Source organism: Mobula hypostoma, chromosome 20 (genome assembly GCF_963921235.1).
Source record: "Mobula hypostoma chromosome 20, sMobHyp1.1, whole genome shotgun sequence".
Taxonomy (NCBI): Eukaryota; Metazoa; Chordata; class Chondrichthyes; order Myliobatiformes; family Myliobatidae; genus Mobula; species Mobula hypostoma.
In genome coordinates this window covers 5,958,561-5,980,224 of record NC_086116.1, presented here as the reverse complement: position 1 = coordinate 5,980,224, position 21,664 = coordinate 5,958,561, and the positions used below count along the sequence as shown (strand labels likewise).

The window sequence follows — 21,664 nt, the reverse complement described above, 5'->3', positions numbered from 1 at the left end:
CCATGTAAATTAGGTATTTTTATGTTTGATAATTTGCATCTTTATAACTGTCTTTCTGCAGTACGAGCACTCCACATTTTAAGTTCAAGGAAATAAAAACTGGCTTTTAAGACTAATGTGTATATAAAATTCTCAGAATAGCTTACCAGACACAAAGTAGTTACAGCCTAATTATAGCACCAGACAAGATGTTATAAATTCAGATTCCATCGTGGCAAGAAAGACCCAACATGATACATAACCACACTGGTAAACTTCCCCAGTGACTTCTGGCCCATGACACTCAACATGACAAGCAACATTCAGGTTGATATTGAAAACCTCAGGGCCACACTTGGGTCCTGCATAAGCAGAAGGAGCTCACCACTTTGTAAACCACCCACTCAATCATTCTAAAAGCCATCTCCTGTTCCACTGTGGAAGAGCCTGCAATTCCCAGACTGACCTCATCAGCCACTCCAGAACCCATAAAACCAAACTCGAATTACTTCTTCATCCTGAAGAATTGCCAAAACAGGATGACAATGACCTGTAGGACTGCTAAACAACTGCCCTTCACGTGACCCCAGTGCTCCATCAAGATTAATACCCTTTAAAGGAGTCAAATTATTCACAAGCTGTGAATCATCAGAATGCACCTAAATGGACAGCAACTACATCAGCTAATCCCAAAACCAAAGATAAATTTAGGGGACTACTTTCAGTAACAAAATGGGAAGTTAGATGTAGTACAATGGCAAACTACCTTATGAGACATAGTGTGTGACTGCAGAACATGCTCAAGAACAATTCTAACAAACAGAAATATTAAATTTGTGTAGAAGCATAATGTTTATTTTTTAATCAATGTAATAAGTCTAAAAATGTTGACAAATTTCATAGTAAAAAATGACAACAAAGTAAAATTCTTCTTGATCCAGTTTGAAAATTTCATACAGTTTGTCACAAGTCTCTCAACAGGTGCATTTTGGGAGGTCATGCTCAATTTTCTTTAAATACTTCAGGTTTGTAAATTAAGAATTCCCACAAAAATAGCATGCCAACTGACTAGGAACTTTTGAAGCAGCTTGGGTGAAGCTTCTCCTTACTGCCTGCTGGCTTTACCGTTTTCGTGTGTATCCATTCTACGAGACACAAAGGAGCACAATACAATGACACCATGTCACAAAGAAATGAGCTCATATTACAGCATACAATATTTTATAATAGTTAATAATCTAGCTCACTTGGGACTTGGGTAATGCCAGACTAACAGTTTCCCATATATTGCTATATTCCCATTGACAAAATACATATTTCTAATTCATCAGTTTTTAAGTTTTACATAATAATATACTTTCCCAAGAAGCTGGTATTTAAATGGAGTATGGTAATGAAATGGAGCACAGGAATGGGATGCCAGCGAGTTTAGAGGGAACATGGGAATAGGGAGCCTCGGCAAGTTTAAAGGGAATAAGGGCAGAGGGACAACAGCGATCTAAGGGAGTGTGGGGATGGGGAATCCAGTAAATCAGATGCCAAACCACTGCATTTTTGAACGGTGGTGTAAATTATTGGAGTTGACTCTATATGATTTGTTACACTAAATATAAAAAAAACTAAGTCTTTGAGAACTTATTTAGCTTTTTTTTTTAAACTGTACAAGGAGCAACTCAAAATTGCTAAACCAATATAGAACATGCTACTGACCCGTTTTCCTCCTTGAGATGTTGGTACAATTCAGCTTTGTTGTTAATGGAACTCAAACGGCCAGCAAATTCCTGATGCTTTCTTGAATTTGCTGTATTGATCCTATTTGTCCATAGGGTGAGCAAAGAGACTGGACCTGGAGATTGTTGTGACAGAAAGAGGAGAACAGATCACTACCCATTTAAAACAGGACAAGTGCACACAAATGATCTCCAACTTGAGCCCTCTCATCCCTCAAACACTCAGCGAATTTTTATCAGTCTATAATTTCAGAATTTAAAGTTTCAGCATATTCCCATCAGGGGAGGGTTGTATCTGGCTCATCCATCTGCACCACTGTTCTGCCCTCAAAGATGACATTAGAGACAGAGGCGAGAGCAAGAGCCAGTAACCCATTCACTTGTATCTATTGATCATCATCGCCCTCATCCCAATTTCTGTTCAATACATCGCAATACCAGAAACTGTGTAGTTAGTACACTGCTCTTGCATCTGTGCACTTCCTGTTTAACACCCAACTTCCTATTTTGCAGTTCTGTAATAGCAGTTTCAATGTTTTCTGGATTATATATTCCTGTACATATCTGTAAAGGAAATTGACCATTTGCACTTGTGATCCATTTTAAACATCCGCTTCCTCTAAAGTGACTTTACAGTGCTTCCCTGAAGCTCCATGTAGACTAAACCTCTACAATGCTTTGCTTTGTGAACCATACGGGGAGGACATTAACAGACTTACTGATTGCATCACTGGCTACATCAGCTTCTAATACTATCAAGGACAGGTCACTGCTTCCCTAACAGCAAACCATGGGTCTCCAGCGAACTAAAGGCTCTTCTCTTAGATCAAGAGACAAGGAGGAACTGAAAGATGCAAAGGGAGCCAAAGGAGAAGATCATGGTGGCTAAAGGAGGAGGAAAAGCTTGAACAGAGGAGCATACGGGAGATGAGGACAGGCATGAAGAAAGAACATCACTAGCTTCAATCAGCCTAGCTGCAGAGCCTCAGAATGCAGCCATGACTAGGCTAATGAGTTAAACCAATTCTTCAATAGGTTTGACAACTGCCCTCCTCAGCACACCAGTCCAGGTGCTGAGGCACCCAATACTCCCTAAGCAGCAATGCCTCCTCTCCTCCCTCCTGTTCCACACAAGGACGAACAACACAGGCTACCACTGTCTACATCTCCTCCTTGCTCTGCACCTATCATCCACACCTCCATATACCAACTGCCATCATCCCGATCTTCATCCACCACTCCCCAGCCCCCATCTTCCACCAACTCCCCAGTCGTCATGGACTCACCTTCACTACTGAGCAGGTGAGAAGGAGTCTGGGGAAACCCAGACATGGCAAAACATTGGGCCCAGATGGTGTGAACTGCAAGGTCCTGAAGGAGTGTGCTGATTCTACAGAGCATTTTCAATCTGAGTCTCAGCCTGGAAAGGGCCCCGACTGTGGAAAACATCATGTGTGGACCTAGTACCCAAGAACGGCCACAACCAAAAGTCTTGAAAGACTACCATCCAGTGACCCTGACCTCACACATCATGAAGACCCTACAGAGGCTGGTCCTGGCTCATCTCCAAACTCTGGGCAGATCAGCTCTTGATCCCCTGCAATTTGCCTACCAGTTTGCCACACTGGAGTTGACGATGCTATCATCTACCTGCTGGACAGAGCCTACTCCCATTTGGCTCTGCGAGGATCATGTTTTTTGATTTCTCAAGTCCTCATACAGCCCTCATTGCTGGGGAAAAAGCTCTGTTCAATGTAGAGTGGCACTTCCATAGTCCTGGACCACAGTTTGTGCAGCTTCAGAGCTGTATGTTATGCATGGCTATAAGCGGCACTGGGACCCCACAGGGGAATCATCTGCAGCTCAACATTAGTAAGACAAAGGAGATAGTGATGGACTTGAGGAAGTCTAAACCTGTACTGCTCCTTGTTACTATTGACGGTAAGGATACGGATATGGTAAGGATCTACAAGTACCTGGGGGTGCACCTGGATGACAGACTTGAGTGGAGCACCAACACTGAGGCTGTGTACAAGAAGGACCAGAGTTACGTCTACTTCCTGAGGAGACTGAGGTCTTTGGAGTATGCAGGCCTCTCCTTCACATGTTCTACCAGTCTGTTGTCTCCAGTACAATCTTCCATGCGGTGATTTGCTGGGACAATGGCATGAACATGGGTGATGCCGACAGGCTCAATAAACTGTTTAGAAAGGCTGGTTCTGTTTATAGGAGTCAAACTGGACACACTGGAGGCTGTGGTAGAGCAAAGGACCCTACGGAAAATCCTGGCAATTCTAGACAGTGTTTCTCACTCTCTGCATGCCACCTTGGCTAACAGAGGAGCACTTATAGTAATAGACTAAGACAACTGCGCTGCTCCAAAGAGCGCTATACGAGGTCATTCTTACCCTCGGCCATCAGGCTCTATAATGAGTCAACCTATAGCTGGGGAAGTGATGACCCACTCCTGTTTGAAGTAACATTTTTCATTCTTTCTTACTTCTCTTCTAATATTTGTATTTTTGCATATCTGGGCACTTGTAATGCTACCATGATACTATAATTTCCTTTGAGATCAATAAAGTATCCATCTATCTACCTATAACTTTATAATGCATTAGAAAAACTAAAGTCAAAGCATTTTTATATATAGTGGATTCTGGTTAATTGGGACAAATCAGGACCAGTACATCTTTGCCCAGTTAAGTAGTAGCCCCAATTAGCCAAAGTTTCATGGAAATAGTTAAAAAGGATAAAAAAAATCAATTTTAACTGAGTCAACAAATGATGTATTTAAATGAAATACAGAACAAATTAGAACACCGACAATACACTATAATATTGTACAACTATGTATTAGTTCTTAATAGTTATCGACAGAGGAATTGTAGGCTGCCATGACTGTAAATGAACAAAATCAATGCAGGCACCTAGTGCAGATAAAGGACGGCCTTCACACAATGTTTTCAACAATTGCATCCTCCAAATCTTCATTCTCATTGTAATATTCAAACTGATTATATCTTCAAATTCTTTATAGTTCCTAACTTGAAGTAGTGAAATCATTTCAATTTCACTCCTGCCATCTCTCGCACCTCCAAGCCTGAAAGCTTGAAATTGTGGTGAGTAAAACAGTTCCGAATTGCCTTACTGCTTATTTCTTAGCAACAATCAGTGGCAAAAATCACGGCTTTTTGAACACAAACTGACACTATTTAAAAACTTTTTGTATCAAGTACAGTGTAGTGTCTAAACGATCACATAAGTGCATGTGAATGACGCCAGTTAGAAGCTGTTCATTATCTGTCTCCTGTTCCAACTGAGCATCATAGTGTCCCAAATAAACGAAGGGAATCCTGGCTATTTTCTTCATTAGTTTCTGTTCTTTAATAGTTGTCCCAAACAGGTGGCTGCCCCGATTAACTGATGGTCCAATCAACTGGAATCTACTGTGATGTCACGCTTAAATGACACATTAAGTACCTGCTGCTTTAAATACAAAGTCAACTCACCTTTAACCTTCTCTGCAGGCGGTGTTTCCCCTACACTAACCCGTGGTTTTTTGTTCAGTGGTTCAGGGGAGTCAGGAGAGTCTTTGATTATCTCAGCTTCAGCCACTTCATCTTTTTCTCGTTCCAGTGCTCCCTTTTGTCTTTACAAATAAATTCAAACTTTCATTAGTGTACAGATAAGATTAAATTGTGTTACCATTCACATTTTGCTGTGAACGTTAACACAATTCACTCCTGTCAATGTGAAATTACGGTAAATGTACACTAAACAGTTGTAGAATCAGAGAATCTCTATGTTACAATGGAGGAGAAATAGGTCAAATCCTAATAATGACATTGCTAAGGATTGAACAGAAGCTGTCAGATGACAATAATTTTTTGAGATTTGGCCAAAATTTATTTCCTTCTCCTCACTCCTGAAAGACTATAACCATATGGTATAAGAGTGCTGACACATGCAGGCATACCAGCAGAGTAGTATTTTTCCCAAATGCCATCCGTATATTCTGTGTGTTTACAACAAAACACCAATTTTCTCAGACCTTTTTTTTGACACATTTTCACAAATTATCATTTCAAAACCATCTATTGGAGAAGTTTAATCTTAGTTTTGGATTATTAATCTGCTACTTAGGTAATGGTGACCTAAAATGTTTCTCAGAGCAGCAAGCTTGACCTAATACTAGGCGTTACTTTAACAGAGGCTATATACTTGTCCTGATCCCAAGCATACAGGGACAAATAAGAGCGATGGGGCCAAAACTTGCTGGTCTTCCTGCACAACAAGAGGTCTGTAAGAGAATGCTGCCAGCTGGCACTTTCCAGGCTGCAGAGTGTGTGCTGAGAGATGCACTGAAGCTCAGTGCAGCCAGTGCAAAGGCTCTGTGGGGAAGGACCACAGTCTAGGCTCCTTCCGCTTCTGCACATGAAGGGACTGAGTTGTATGGGGATGCCCCTCAGACACAAAACAGTTTATCACCTTGGGGCTGCATAAGGGCTATGGTGTTATGGTGGCATTGACCATGAAGATTTGCACCGTTTCTTCTTTTGTTTTCACTTATCATGAATAAAGTTTATTTTTGAACCATATACAAAGAATGAAGGAGCAGATAGTAAAAAGAAATGCAGCAAGTACAAGCTCTTTCTCGTCATTTCAAATTCTCAGAAATATTTTCCCCTGTGTTCCACATTATGTGGTTAATTCCTATGAGTCTTCAGGGAAGTAGGAACGGAGTGTGAACACTGCTTTGTTAGTGTCTAATAAAAGAGGTAGTCACACAGTCTTTGTTCCAACTCCAGATCTATTCCAATGTAGCTTAAGGTACCTTAGAGTGCTGTATCCCTCTAGGTGAACAGAGACACTGAAGCAAACGGCTTACAGCAGAAGCAACAATATTAATGTAATTTAATCTACTTTAAATATTGGATTACTTATACATTAATCTTCTTCAGTTAGAACATATTAATCTCCTTGTGAATGACCATATCTTAACAATGCTCTATTGATCAGGTATTCCAGGGGCTAGTCATTCTACAGTCCTTGTCTAGGCATCTTTTACTGGAGCAAGGTGCATTATGGGTATGTGCGCTTTATATATTTGGCATACTGACAGGACATACATCAAGACCTTGTTTTCCGCAAGGAATAGGGTCAGGTAGTAAAACATGCCAAAAGCATGAAAAATGATAATTGAAAAGTAAGAAAAATGCAAAAAAAAAGGCATCTTTCTTCCTACCAAATACAACCTTAAATGAACATAAACTTACTCTAAAAGTGCTAAGAATAAAAATCTAATCTAAAAGTTTTATCTGAAATGAATAAAAACACCAAGCAACACTCACAACCCGCTGGAGGAACTTAGCAGGTCGGGCAGCATCCGTGGAAACGATTAGTCAACGTTTCAGGCCGGAACCCTTCGTCAGGACTGAAGAGGGAAGGGGCAGAGGCCCTATAAAGAAGGTGGGGGGAGGGTGGGAAGGAGAAGGCTGGTAGGTTCCAGGTGAAAAACCACTAAGGGGAAAGATAAAGGGGTGGGGGAGGGGAAGCAAGGAGGTGATAGGCAGGAAGGGTGAAGGAATGGGAAGCTGAGTTGAAGTGGGTGGCTACCAGGAGATCCTGTCTGTTGTGGCGGACGGAGCGGAGGTGCTCGACGAAGTGGTCCTCCAATCTGTGTTGGGTTTCACCGATGTAGAGGAGGCCGCACCGGGAGCACCAGATGCAATAGATGACCATCTATTCGGATATGTCCACACATGGCCTCCTCTACTGCCATGATGAGGCTAAACTCAGGTTGGAGGAACAACACCTCATATACCGTCTAGGTAGTCTCCAGTCCCTTGGTATGAACATAGAATTCTCCAACTTCCGGTAATTCCCTCCCCCCCCCTTCCCCTATCCCTATTTCACTCTGCCCCCTTCCCCAGCTGCCTATCACCTCCCTCATGGTTCCGCCTCCTTCGACTACCCATTGTGTTTTCCCCTATTCCTTCTTCACCTTTCCTGCCTATCACCTCCCTGCTTCCCCTTCCCCCACCCCTTTATCTTTCCCCTTACTGGTTTTTCACCTGGAACCTACCAGCCTTCTCCTTCCCACCCTCACCCCACCTTCTTTATAGAGCCTCTGCCCCCTTCCCTCTTCAGTCCTGACGAAGGGTTCCGGCCCGAAACGTTGACTAATCGTTTCCACGGATGCTGCCCGACTTGCTGAGTCCCACCAGCGTGTTGTGAGTGTTGCTTTGACCTCAGCATCTGCAGAGTATTTTGTGTTTAATAAAAACACCAAAATACTTAAAAGGAAATTCTGTAATATCCACACACTCGAGACTTTGAACTGGCAGATTTTCTGGGCTATTGAATATTATTTAATATATTTCATATTAATATATTCTGTATAATATTATAATATATATTATTAATAATATGAAACACACTAAATTCCTTTTAAAAAATATGCCAATACGGTATAATCTATTTTCCCATGAACCTGGGTGTGCCATTTGTTGAGCTTTGGGATTTCTGAATAGTCCTATTGGAATGTTATTATATTAGCTAACAACTCTCATTGAATGTACTGACACTTAGAAGTGATTGATTTTGAAATCACAAATTGCAACTGTTTAAACATTTTGGTCTCCACCCCCCACGGGACCTTTTCAGAATGGCAGGCGGTGACTAGTGGGGTACCGCAAGGCTCAGTGCTGGGACCCCAGTTGTTTACAATATATATTAATGACTTAGACGAGGGAATTAAATGCAGCATCTCCAAGTTTGCGGATGACACGAAGCTGGGCGGCAGTGTTAGCTGTGAGGAGGATGCTAAGAGGATGCAGGGTGACTTGGATAGGTTAGGTGAGTGGGCAAATTCATGGTAGATGCAATTTAATGTGGATAAATGTGAGGTTATTCACTTTGGTGGCAAGAACAGGAAATCAGATTATTATCTGAATGGTGGCCGATTAGGAAAAGGGGAGGTGCAACGAGACCTGGGTGTCATTATACACCAGTCATTGAAAGTGGGCATGCAGGTACAGCAGGCGGTGAAAAAGGCGAATGGTATGCTGGCATTCATAGCAAGAGGATTCGAGTACAGGAGCAGAGAGGTACTACTGCAGTTGTACAAGGCCTTGGTGAGACCACACCTGGAGTACTGTGTGCAGTTTTGGTCTCCTAATCTGAGGAAAGACATTCTTGCCATAGAGGGAGTACAAAGAAGGTTCACCAGATTGATTCCTGGGATGGCAGGACTTTCATATGATGAAAGACTGGATCGACTAGGCTTATACTCTCTGGAATTTAGAAGATTGAGGGGGGATCTGATTGAAACGTATAAAATTCTAAAGGGATTGGATAGGCTTAGATGTAGGAAGATTGTTCCCGATGTTGGGGAAGTCCAGAACGAGGGGTCACAGTTTAAGGATAAAGGGGAAGCCTTTTAGGACCGAGATGAGGAAAAACCTCTTCACACAGAGAGTGGTGAATCTGTGGAATTCTCTGCCACAGGAAACAGTTGAGGCCAGTTCATTGGCTATACTTAAGAGGGAGTTAGATATGGCCCTTGTGGCTACGGGGGTCAGCGGGTATGGGGGGAAGGCTGGTACAGGGTTCTGAGTTGGATGATCAGCCATGATCATACTGAATGGTGGTGCAGGCTCGAAGGGCCGAATGGCCTACTCCTGCACCTATTCTCTATGTTTCTATCTGTTTAATCTGCCCCGAGCTCTCATTCCCCACCCCCCATATCTCCCAGAAACATATATTTGTTTTATTTCTAACCATTCCTAGTTTAATAAAAAATTATCAGTCTGAAACATTAACATGCCTTTTCTCTTCACACACAGTCCCCGAGCAGCTGAGTTTTCCCAGAATTTTCTGCTTTTACTTTAAATCGCCAACTAGTGCCCTTTGGGCAACACAACTGGAAAGGTTAAGCAGGGTGAAATAACCTACTGTTAAGATTTTTCTGTCTGCAATATAATGGAAGTTATGTAAAACAAATCATGTTATTTGAAAAAAAGATTGAACAGAAGTATTTTAAAATAAAAGTAATCCCAAATTTAAAGTCAATGAGAAGTAGGTCTAGTCTATCTAGTCTATGTGGACATCACTTAAACTCCCTACTCCTATCGCCCTGCACCAGGATCCTAGTCTTCTATAACCCTACCATCCATGTACCTATACAAACTTCTCTTAAACGTTTAATTGAGCTTGCAAGCACCACTTGTGTTGGCAGCTTGTTCCATACTCTCATGGCACTCTGAGTGAAGCTTCCCCTCATGATCCCTTTAAACTTTTCACCTTTCACCCTTAACCCATGATCTCTGGTTGTCATCCCACCCAACCTCAGTGGAGAAAGTCTGTTTGCATTAACCCTATCTACACCCCTCAATTTTGTATACCTCCATCAAACCTCCTCTCAGTCCTCTACGTTTTAAGGAATACAGTCCTAATCTACTCTATCTTTCCTTATAATGCAGGTATTCCAGACCCAGCAACACCCTCGTAAGTTTTCTCTGTACTTTTTCAACCTTACGAACATCTTTCCTGTAGGTAGGTGACCAAAATTGCACACAATACTCTAAATTAGGCCTCACCAACGTCAACATAACATCCCAGCTTCTGCGCTCAATACCTTGATTTATGAAGGCCAATGAGCCAAAGAGCTTTCTTTACGAATTATGTATGTACCTGCATTCCCAGATCCCTTTTTACCACACTTCTCAGTGCCTACATTCACTGTGTAGGGCACCAAGGAATTATTTTTTTCTCCTCTTAGTGGAGCGTTCTATTCAACGCTCTTCTCAGTACAGTTCCATAGCCTCTTCATTTAGATAATGCACTCACCGTTCAGAATCTTGCCAAGATTTGTCAGACTCGTATTCCTTTGCTGATTTTTCAGATTTATCTTCTTTATCTTCTCTTTTCCTGCGACTCTTTTTACGCTCCTCCTCTTCTGGAGGCTTGCTCCGACAGGCCAGCAAGCACTCCAGTACACGCTGATGTTTCTCAGAGTTACTCAAGTGTGCCCTTACAAGGGTTTCTAACTCGTTCCACATTACCCTGTATTGTTCATCCCTGTAAGAGAAAGGGTTCAGAACACATGACAAATTACTGGCATAAAACAACAAAACCAATATCAGAATGCTGCTACTTAATTCATGCAAAAGTGTTATGATAGTATGACCTTACATCAACAAATTTTTTAATGCTACATTTGAACATATAATTGAGCAGAGACCACGTATACAGTGGTGCTAGAAAGTTTTGAACCCTGTAGAATTTTCTTTATTTCTGCATAAATATGACCTAAAATGTGACCAGATCTTCACAAGTCTTAAAACTAGAATCCAATTAAATAAATTACACAAAAAACATTATACTTGTTCATTTATTTATTGAGAAAAATGATCCAGTATTACATGTGTTTGTTACAAAAGTATGTGAACCTCTGGGGCAATGCCTTCTACGAAAGCTATTTGGAGTCAAGTGTACCAAGCAATGAGATGAGATTAGAGATGTGGATTGTAGAGGTGCCCTGACCTATAAAAAAGACACACAAAGTCTCAAAGATGATCTGTTTATGTACACCAGGCCTCAATCAAAACAATTTCAGAAGGCCTAAGAATTGTACAGATGCATGAAGCTGGAAAAGGTTATGAAAACATTTCTAAAGAGCTAAGGGTTCATCGGTCCATGGTAAGAGAAATTGTCTCCAAATGGAGGAAACTCAGTACAGTTGCTACTCTCCCTGGGAGTGGGCATCCTGCAAAGATCACACCAAGGGCACAACGTGCAATGCTGAAGGAGGTGAAAAAGAACCCAAGGGTAACAGCAAAAATCTCTAGAACTTGCTGAAGTCTCTGTTCATGTATCCACTACACGAAAAACTTTGAACAAAAATGGTGCTTGTGGAAGGACACCACAAAGGAAACCACTGTTCTCCAAAACAAGACATTGCTGCACATCTCAAGTTTGAAAAAAAACACCTGGATGTTCTACAATGCCTCTGGAACAATGTTATGTGGACAGATGAGACAAAAGTTGAACATTTTGGCAGAAATGCACATTGCTATGTTTGGAGGGAAAAGGGCACTGCACACCAACACCAAAACCTCAGCCTAACTGTGAAGCATAGGTCATGGTTTGGGACTGCTTTGCTGCCTCAGGGCCTGGACAGCTTGCAATTGTTGAGGGAACAATGAATTCAAAATTGTATCAAGACATTTTACAAAAGAACGTCAGGGTAGCAGTCCGTTACCTGAAGCTTAGTAGAAGTTGGATAATGCAATAAGACAATGATCCGAAAGACAAGAGTAAATCAACAATCGAATGGTTTAAAAAGAAGAACATTTGTGTTCTGGAATGGCCAAGTCAAAGTCCTGACCTTAATCCTATGGCAATGTTGTGGAAGAACCTGAATCAAGCAGCTCATACAAGGAAGCCCACCACATCTCGGTGTTGAAGCAGTTTTATAAGGAGGAATGGCTTAAGGTTCCTCCAACCCGATGTGCAGGAATGATCAACAGTACTGGAAATGTTTGATTGAAGTTATTGCTGCACAAGGGGCGGGGGGGGGGGTTACTAAAAGCAAAGGTTCACATACTTTTTCCAACAAAAGCACACAACATTGGGTCTTTCTTCTCAATAAATAAATAAACAAGTATGATGTTTTTGTGTTATTTATTTAATTGGGTGCTCCACCTAGTTTTAGAACTTTATGTGAAGATCTGATCACATTTTAGGTCATACTTATGCAGAAATAGATAAAATTCTAGCACTACTGTATTGTCTTGAACCACCGCTTTCCAGAGATGGTGGTGAATGATCAGAGACGTAAAACTATTTCTACCTCAACTACACTGGCTTTTATACGAACTGTTTTTTATGCCACTTATGTTAACACTCTGAGTCCTGACTGGAATGAAGGCAATTGAAATATTGGAAAAATATCAATTCAATTTATGAAACCAATCTCTGTTCACAAACTTTTGTCTGATGAAAGAATCAGTTTCAATGGAACTGGAATTTGTCTATTATTGTCTGATGTACTGAGACACAGTGAAGAGGTTGTCTTGGATACTGTTCATAAGATGACATCACTACATAGTACATTTGTTCAAAAGGTAAAACAATAGCAATACAGAATAGAGTGTAATGCAGGCAAGCAATAATTGCAAGATCATAAGGTAGATTATGAGGTCAAATGTCCAATATATCCTACCAGGGAACTATTTAGTCTCATATTCTATCAACAGGGTAGAAGCTGTCCTTCAGCCTGGTGATATGCACTTTCTGCCTTTTGCATCTTCAGCTCAATGGAAGAGGAGAGAGAATGTCCAGTGCGGCTGGAGTTTTTGACTATGCTGGCTGTTTGTTGATGCAGCAAGTAGCATAGACAGACAGAGTGCATAGAGGGGAGATTGGCTTTCGTGCTTAGCTAAGCTGTGTCCACAACTCTCTGTAGTTTTTTTTGCAGTCACGTGCAAAGCAGTTGCCATACAAAGCCGTGATGCATCCACACAGGATGCTTTCTATGAAAACTGGTAAAGGACAACGGTGACATGCCAAATTTCTTTAGCCTCTTGAGGAACTAGGGGCGTTGGTGAGCTATTTTTTTTAAACCATGACATCAACATATTTGGACCAGGACAGGCAATTGGTGATGTTCATTTCTCGGAACGTGAACCTCTCAACCTTAACGACATTGATGTAGAGAGGAACTTGGGCACTGCCCCCTCCCTCCTGAAGTCATTGACTAGCTTTTTTGCTTTACTGACATTGAGGGAAAGGTCGTTGACATGATACCATGTTACTAAGCTAACTCCTTCCTGATATTCATCAGAAGAGTCAAGTGTAATCATTTTAAATTTTTGTTTGACTCAAAATAGGTCGTTACCATATTTCCTGTCATAATGCCATCGACATGATGGCGCTAAACGGCGACTCCTCTGCTTGCAACTTCGGAAACAGCTCTACTTCCATCTTTAGTATCTTTATTTTTCCCTTTTTTGAAGACCCTGACCTGGAGTTACACGCTGACTTTGGTTCTTTGCGGGAATGGGACCCGCTCTCGTGGTTTCATAACCGGCCGTTGTTCTGCACACCAAGGGCTCAGATTTGGAAACCTAAGATCTCGGGGCTCTGGAGATGGGTGGATCGAGGGTCAGTGTCACAGCAGGAGACCCGTGTGTTGTCGGAGGAGTTGGGATATCTGCGATTATGTGCCTGGAGACCCGAGATCTTTGCGATTTTCAGGCACAGAGCTCGGAAAAAGCAACGTAATGGACTTTTAACATCGTAAACCAGCCAGTTGTTTGTTATGTCTCCCCACTTGCTAGGAAAACAGAGACACCTTCCTCTCCCTCATTAGGGGGAGAGAGAGAGAGCCTGTGGTATGTCATATATCGGGTAAAACGCAAAGCCTTTGGGGTAACTGCAAGTCTGTGTCTTTGCTATTGCTTTGCTCACTCTTGAGTGCTCAGTGCTTTTCTTTTGCCGGTGGGGGAGGGGTGATTTTTGCTCGCTGCCACTTATGCGCGGGAGGGAGGGGAGCTGGGGGGGACTTTGGGGTTCTAACATTTAACTGTTGTTCATTCTTTGGGGCACTCCTCTGTTTTCGTGGATGGTTGCGAAGAAAAAGCATTTCAGAATGTATATTGTATACATTTCTCTGACATTGAATTGAACCTTTGAACATTAAATTGGCACAAATACTGACTGATTAGAAATGAAGACAACTTGCCTCTCAGATGGATGGTAGATAAGCAATAAGGAATTGAAATCACAGAAACAATCAAAAGTGTGGAACAAAATGCTACATTTAGCACAAAAAGGGTTAGTTGCCATGGATGGAGGGGGGAGGGCAGGAAGGCATTGAAAACTCTCCTACTTCCACAACTACAGAAAGTTCAGAAAAAAAACTTGTAAGCACTGCAAGCACTGGGAGAAAAAAAATGAGTGTTTCAAAAAGCAATGAAATTGGATATAGTTGGATTTTTCAAAGTAAGATGGAAAAAAGTAAGAAGTAAGATGCCTTTCCTGTTTTTATTTATTCTCACCAACTCTTTTGTCATTTAATACATGTAGCATCCACTGATGGGAGGCGCAGCTTTCAAGCTCATGGTTCCATCTGTAGCTGGATCACAAACTTATTTTGTGACAGGAAGCAGTTTGTGAGACTAGGTAAGAACATCTCCACATTCGGCTCAGTTAACACTCGCTCCCCTCTTTTATTTTCCTTGTACACCAACAACCGGGAGTGTGGAGGACACCACTGTTATTGGATTAATCACTAGAGCAGAGGAATCCTCGTACCACCAGGAAGTACACAGGTTAGTGCTTTGCGCAATCGCAACAACTTTGAGATGAATGCCCTCAAAACCATGGAGATGTATATATATTTCTCCTGAAGTTAGTCTCCTTTTCATCCACTATTATCAACAACTGTTTCAACATTCAGGTTCCTGGGCATCGTGATTTCACAGAACCTCGTGGGAGAACCATACCTCTTTCAATAACAAAAAGGCACGGCAGAGGATGTACTCCTTGCAGCAGTTGGTAAAATTCCATCTTCCCCGGAACATACTGATGCAATTCTACATGGCCATCATAGAGAGCATCCTCACATCAACTAATACTGTCTGGTTTGGTGCAGCATCCTCTCCCAGCATACGAAAACTACAACAAACTATCAGATCAGCTGAACAGGTCACTGGCTGCAGCCTACCATCACTGCAGGACTTGTATGTGTCCAGGACAAAGAACCAGGCAGGCAAAAGCATTATGGACACGACCCACCCGGCAAAAGCTCCCTTCTGGGAAACACCATAGGGCTATTAAAACAGAAAATTCATACCATTAGGCAGTTAATCTGATCATCTGCCACCCCGTCACTGAACTGTAAACACTAACCCAATTTAATACTGCTGTTTACATTGGAAATACACAATGGTCTTTATGAGTTTAAGCACATTTTATTCCATATCTGCACTTTAACCTCCAAGCTTACTTTTATATTGTGGCGACCCACTTTCTAGCACACACGAACCGGCTCACGAAGCAGCACAGGCCAGCAGAGAGGCCGGCCCCAAAAAGGGCGCCAGGCTATCTTCACCAGCAGGGGGAAAATCCCACACGCGGAAAGGGCCTGGGAATATGCATCCCCCACAGCAGTCCCGCCTGGGGAGGGCAGGAACGGGAAGGCTTTGAAGGAGGCCACAAAGTTTGAATAAATCTCTTTTATTGCAACTCCAACTCACTGACTACGTGCCGTTATTCTAGCGCTGTGTGTAGCACACCGCTACAATTGGTGACCCCGACGGCCCAAACGATATTTGGACCAGAGATGACTGACGCCGCATCTGTTCACGCAGTTTCGTTACAACTGCCAAGCTTCTGGATGCTGCAACCCCGCTTATGGTTCGAACAGGCAGAAGCGCAATTCCACATTCGGCAGATAACCTCGGATTCCACTTGTTACTACTACGTGGTGAGCTCCCTCAACCAGGAGACAGCTGCACAAGTTGAGGAGTTTATACAGTCGCCCCCAGAGAACGGCAAATACACAGCAGTCAAAGCCCTGCTCATAAGGACTTTTGGACTCTCACGGTGCGAACCAGTTGCCCGTTTACTGCACCTGGATGGTTTGGGAGACAGGCCACCGTCAGCATTAATGAACGAAATGCTGGCCCTGGCTGAAGGTCACAAACCCTGCCTCATGTTTGAGCGGCGTTCCTAGAGCAACTGCCCGAGGACATATGCCCGCTGCTGTCCGACGCAGATTTCAGCGACCCCCCCGGAAGGTGGTGGCCCGGGCAGATATGCTGTGGAATGCCAAGAAGGGGAGAGGGGCGTCCGTCGCACAGATCACCAAGCCGCGTGCCCAACGGCAGACCAGCCCAGGCCCAGCAGCAGAGCCCAACGAACAATGGTGCTTCTACCACCAGCAGTGGGGCACAGAGGCCCGCCGCTGTAGACCACCCTGCAAATTCCTGGGAAACGCCAAGGTCCAGCCGCCGCTGATGGCTACGGCGGCTGGCCATCAGGACAGCCTCCTGTATGTCTGGGACAAGCAGTTGGGATGCCGCTTTTTGGTCGACACCGAAGCAGAGATCAGTGTTTTACCTCCAACGAGTTACGACACCCACAACAGAGAACCGGGACCCACCCTGAGGGCCGCAAATGGCAGCACAATACGAACCTACGGCACCCGCACAGTGTGGCTACAGTTCTGCTCCAGCTGGTTCACGTGGGACTTCACACTGGCCGCTGTGGCCCAACCACTCCTGGGGGCGGATTTTCTGCAGGCCCACAGCCTGCTGGTCGACCTGTAAGGGAATTGACTAGTCCACGCCAAGACTTTTCAAACGTTCTCCCTGGGTGAAGCCAAGTTGCCAGCCCCACACCTGGACTCCATCACACTGTCCGACGACGAATTCACCAGGGTCCTGGCAGATTTCCCATCAGTTCTGACACCGCAGTTCACGGCAGCCATGCCCAGACACGGAGTACAGCATCACATCCCGACCCAGGGACCACCCCTCCACGCCCGTGCTCAAAGGATTCCCCCGGACAAGCTCTGACTGGCGAAGGAGGAGTTCAAGAAGATGGAGGAATTGGGGTTCATACAACGGTCCGACAGCCCATAGGCCTCCCCCCTGCACATGGTGCCCAAGGCAAAGGGGGGCTGGAGACATTGAGGTGACTACCGCAGACCGAAGGAGGCTACAACACCAGACCGCTACCCTGTGCCACACATTCAAGACTTTGCAGCAAACCTACACAGTGCAAGGATCTTTTCCAAGGTAGACCTCGTCTGGGGATACCATCAAATCCCAGTACATCCGGACGACATCCCCAAAACAGCACTCATCACCCCGTTTGGACTTTTTGAATTCCTCTGAATGCTGTTCGGTCTAAAGAATGCCGCACAGATGTTCCAGCGGCTAATGGACGCGGTGGGACGCGACCTGGACCTTGCATTCATCTATTTGGACGACATCCTCATAGCCAGCAGTAGTCGGCAGGAGCATCTGTCCCACCTCCGTCAACTCTACTCCCAGCTGAGCGAATTTGGCCTTACATTCAACCCAGCCAAATGCCAGTTCGGACTCGATACCATCGACTGCCTGGGCCACAGGATTACTAAAGACGGGGCAACCCCTCTGCCTGCCAAGGTAGACGCCGTCTGCCACTTCCCCCGACCCAACACAATCAAAGGCCTGCAGAAATTCGTGGGTATGGTGAATTTCTACCACCGTTTCCTCCCTTCAGCAGGCCGAATCATGCGCCCCCCCGTTCATCCTGATGTCGGGTAAGGGCAAGGACATTACCTGGGACGAAGAAGCCACAGCCGCTTTCATTAAAACCAAAGAAGCCTTGGCAAACGCCGCGATGCTAGTGCACCCCAGAACGGACGTTCCTACTGCTATCACGGTGGACGCATCCAACACAGCAGTCGGTGGAGTGCTGGAACAACTCATCGAGGGTCGCTGGCAACCCCTGACGTTCTTCAGCAAACACCTACGACCACCAGAACTCAAATACAGTGCTTTCGACTGGGAGCTATTGGCACTATACCTGGCAATCCGGCATTTCAGATACTTCTTAGAAGGTAGGCCCTTTACCGCGTTCACGGACCACAAACCACTTACCTTTGCGTTCACTAAGGTGTCCGACCCCTGGTCGTCCCGCCAGCAGCTATATCTGTCCTACATCTCCAAGTACATGACGGACATCCGGCACGTCTCTGGAAAGGACAACGTCGTGGCAGACGCACTATCCAGACCGACCATACAGGCCCTGTCCCAGGGGGTGGACTATGCAGCACTGGCGGATGCACAGCAGGCAGACGATGAGATCCCTAGTTACAGAACTGCAGTCTCCCGTTTGCAGCTCCAAGAGCTCCCCATAGGCCCAGGTGAGAGGACCCTACTGTGTGACGTAGCTACCAGCCAACCCCGCCCCGTCGTCCCAGCAGCCTGGCGCCGGCGGGTTTTCGAATCCATTCACAACTTAGCGCACCCCTCCATCAGGACAACCGTCCGGCTGGTCTCCAACAGGTTCACGTGGCATGGACTTCGTAAACAGGTCAGTGAATGGGCCAAAACGTGCATGCAGTGCCAAACGGCCAAGGTGCACCGGCACACCAAGGCTCCGCCGCAGCGGTTCGAACCCACCCGCCGGAGGTTCGACCACATTCATGTGGATATTGTGGGGCCCTTGCCAGTGTCGCGAGGAGCGCGGTACCTCCTAACTATTGTAGACCGGTTCACCAGATGGCCAGAGGCAGTCCCGCTCACCGACACCACCTCCAAATCCTGCGCCCGAGCACTGATCGCAACCTGGGTAGCCCGCTTTGGGGTACCAGCCCACATTACCTCCGACAGAGGCGCCTAGTTCACCTCCAGCCTGTGGTCGGCTATGGCCAGCCTTTTAAGAACACAGCTACACCACATAACTGCCTACCACTCACAGTTGAACGGACTAGTGGAGCATTTCCACTGTCACCTGAAGTCGGCTCTCATGGCCCACCTGGAAGGGCCTAACTGGGTGGACGAACTTCCCTGGGTCCTGCTCGGAATCCACACGGCGTCCACGGAGGATCTGCACACCTCGTTGGCCAAGTTGGTGTACGGCGCACCCCTGGTCGTCCCAGGAGAGTTCATACCAGCCCCAAGGGGGGCAAGAGGAAGAACCCACAGCAGTCCTGGACAGACTACGGGAGAGGCTCGGTAACCTGGCTCCCATCCCCACTTCACAGCACGGACAGAGCCCGTCCTGCGTACCGAAAGACCTGCAGAACTGCAAGTTTCTTTTTGTACGAAGGGGCGCACACCGGGCACCGCTACAGCGGCCCTACGTGGGGCCGTTTAAGGTGATCAGGAACAACGGGTCCACGTTCGTGCTGGACATTGGGGGGAGAAAGGAGGTTTTCACAGTGGACCGACTCAAACCGGCCCATGTGGACTTGGCGCAGCCGGTCCAGGCTCAGGCACCGTGGCGCAGAGGCAGACCTCCCAAACAGAGGCCCATCCAGACTGTGGACATTGGGGGAGGTATCACCAGTTCTGGGGGGGGGGGGGGTTATGTGGCGACCCACTTTCTAGCGCACACGAACCAGCTCACGAAGCAGCACGCGCAGGCAGAGGGCCGGCAGCAAAAAGGGCGCCAGGCCATCTTCACCAGCAGGGGGAAAATCCTGCGCGCGGAAAGGGTCTGGGAATATGCAGTCCCGCCCGGGGAGGGCGGGAACGGGAAGGCTTTAAAGGAGGCCGCAAAGTTTGAATAAACCTCTTTCATCGCAACTCTAACTCACCGACTATATGTCGTTATTCTAGCGCTGTGTGTCGCACACCGCTACAATAAAATTATTTTTACAATGGTTGAAAGTTGTTGTTTTTTGTTGCATGTTATGCCAACACACCACAGCAAATTCCAAATACAAATAAATATATATGGCAAATAAAGTTGATGCTAACAGATGGCAAGGTGACACAGACAAGTGGTGACTCTCTGCATGCGAGTCATCAAATATTCCCATTTAGGACTACTACAGCTGGAATCCACAGTCACAGCTGTGGATCCCCCAGTAAGCAGCATCGTTTTAAAACACTTTAAAAAATCTATCAGCGGATCCCAGACTGCAGACTAGGTCACAGTGCAAATCCCCTTAAGGAAACACAAGCACAGAAGGCACCCCGGTCTCAGAATCAGAATCAGCTTTATTATCACTGACATACATTGTGAAATTTGTTAACTTGGTGACAGCAGCACAATGCAGTACATGATAATATAGAAAAAAAAGCTGAATTACAATAAATATATATATTAAATAGTTAAACAAGTAGTGCAAAAACAGAAATAAATAAAATAGTGAGGAAATGTTCTTGGGTTCAATGTCCATTCAGAAATCAGATGGCAGAGGGGAAGGAACTGTTCTTTAAACACCGAGTATGTGTTTCAGGCTTCTGTATTTTCTTCCTGATGGTAATGAGAAGAGGGCATGTTCTGGGTAGTGGGGGTCCCGAATGATGGAAGCTGCCTTTTTGAGGTACCGCTCCTTAAAGATGCCTTGGATACAACAGAGACGAGGCTAGCGCCCACGATGGAATTGACCGATTTTACAACTCTCTGCAACTTTGATTCTGTGCAGTAGCAGCCTCTCCCACCCCCCATAACAGACGGTGATGCAGCCAGTTAGAGTGCTTTCCACGGTACATCTGTAGAAATTTGTGAGTGTTTTAGGTGACATACCAAAACTCCTTAAACTCCTGATGAAATATTGCTGCTGTCTTGCCTCCTTTATAGCTACATCAATATGTTGGGACCAGACTAGGTCCTCAGAGATAGGAACTTGAAATTGCTAACTCTCCACTTCTGATCGCACTATGACTGGTGTGTGTTCCCTCATCTTACCCTTTCAAAAGTCCACAATCAGCTCTTTGGTTTTACTGACATTGAGTGCAAAGTTGCTGCTACAACACTACTCAACTAGCTGGTCTATTTTGCTCCTGGTACAATTGAAATGCAGAGGTCTTAGATTCCCACTCCCGGCTATCCTGCTGGCGAATGCAGTCTCTGGAATGGACTCCCTTTCCTGACTACCCTGCTGGCGAATATACAGTCTCTGAAAAATAAAACTGAAGACCTCAAAGCAAGACTGAGGCACCAGAGGGGCATCAGGGACTGTTATATACTTCGCTTCATGGAAATCTGACACACTTGCCATTTCACATACAGCATGGTAGCCTCATGGCTTCAACGTTTTCAGCAAAGACAGGAGAATTCGATCTTTCAAACATAGAGGAGGTGCAGTATGTTTTATGAGCAACTCATTGTGGTACACAGACGTGGCAGTTCTGTCTCAATCCTGCTCACTCGAACTGGAACATCAAGCAATCAAATATCCATTTTGTCTGCTGAAGGAGATTTCTGCCATCATCCTG

General features: G+C 45.0%; 1 protein-coding gene across 3 annotated transcripts in view; it reads right to left on the bottom strand.

Annotated features, from left to right (window-relative positions):
* Nucleotides 1-795: 795 nt before the first annotated feature.
* Nucleotides 796-21,664, bottom strand: part of ints13 (integrator complex subunit 13) — a 74,558-nt gene continuing 53,689 nt past the window's right edge. For all 3 annotated transcript variants that reach the window (XM_063072305.1, XM_063072306.1, XM_063072307.1), the window contains 4 exons: nucleotides 10,563-10,793; nucleotides 5,222-5,361; nucleotides 1,690-1,825; nucleotides 796-1,124 (listed from right to left, as the gene is read on the bottom strand). In XM_063072305.1, coding sequence (XP_062928375.1) covers nucleotides 1,085-1,124; nucleotides 1,690-1,825; nucleotides 5,222-5,361; nucleotides 10,563-10,793 — 547 coding nt within the window. In that variant the 3' untranslated portion in view covers nucleotides 796-1,084. The remainder of the gene's footprint in view (nucleotides 1,125-1,689; nucleotides 1,826-5,221; nucleotides 5,362-10,562; nucleotides 10,794-21,664) is intronic.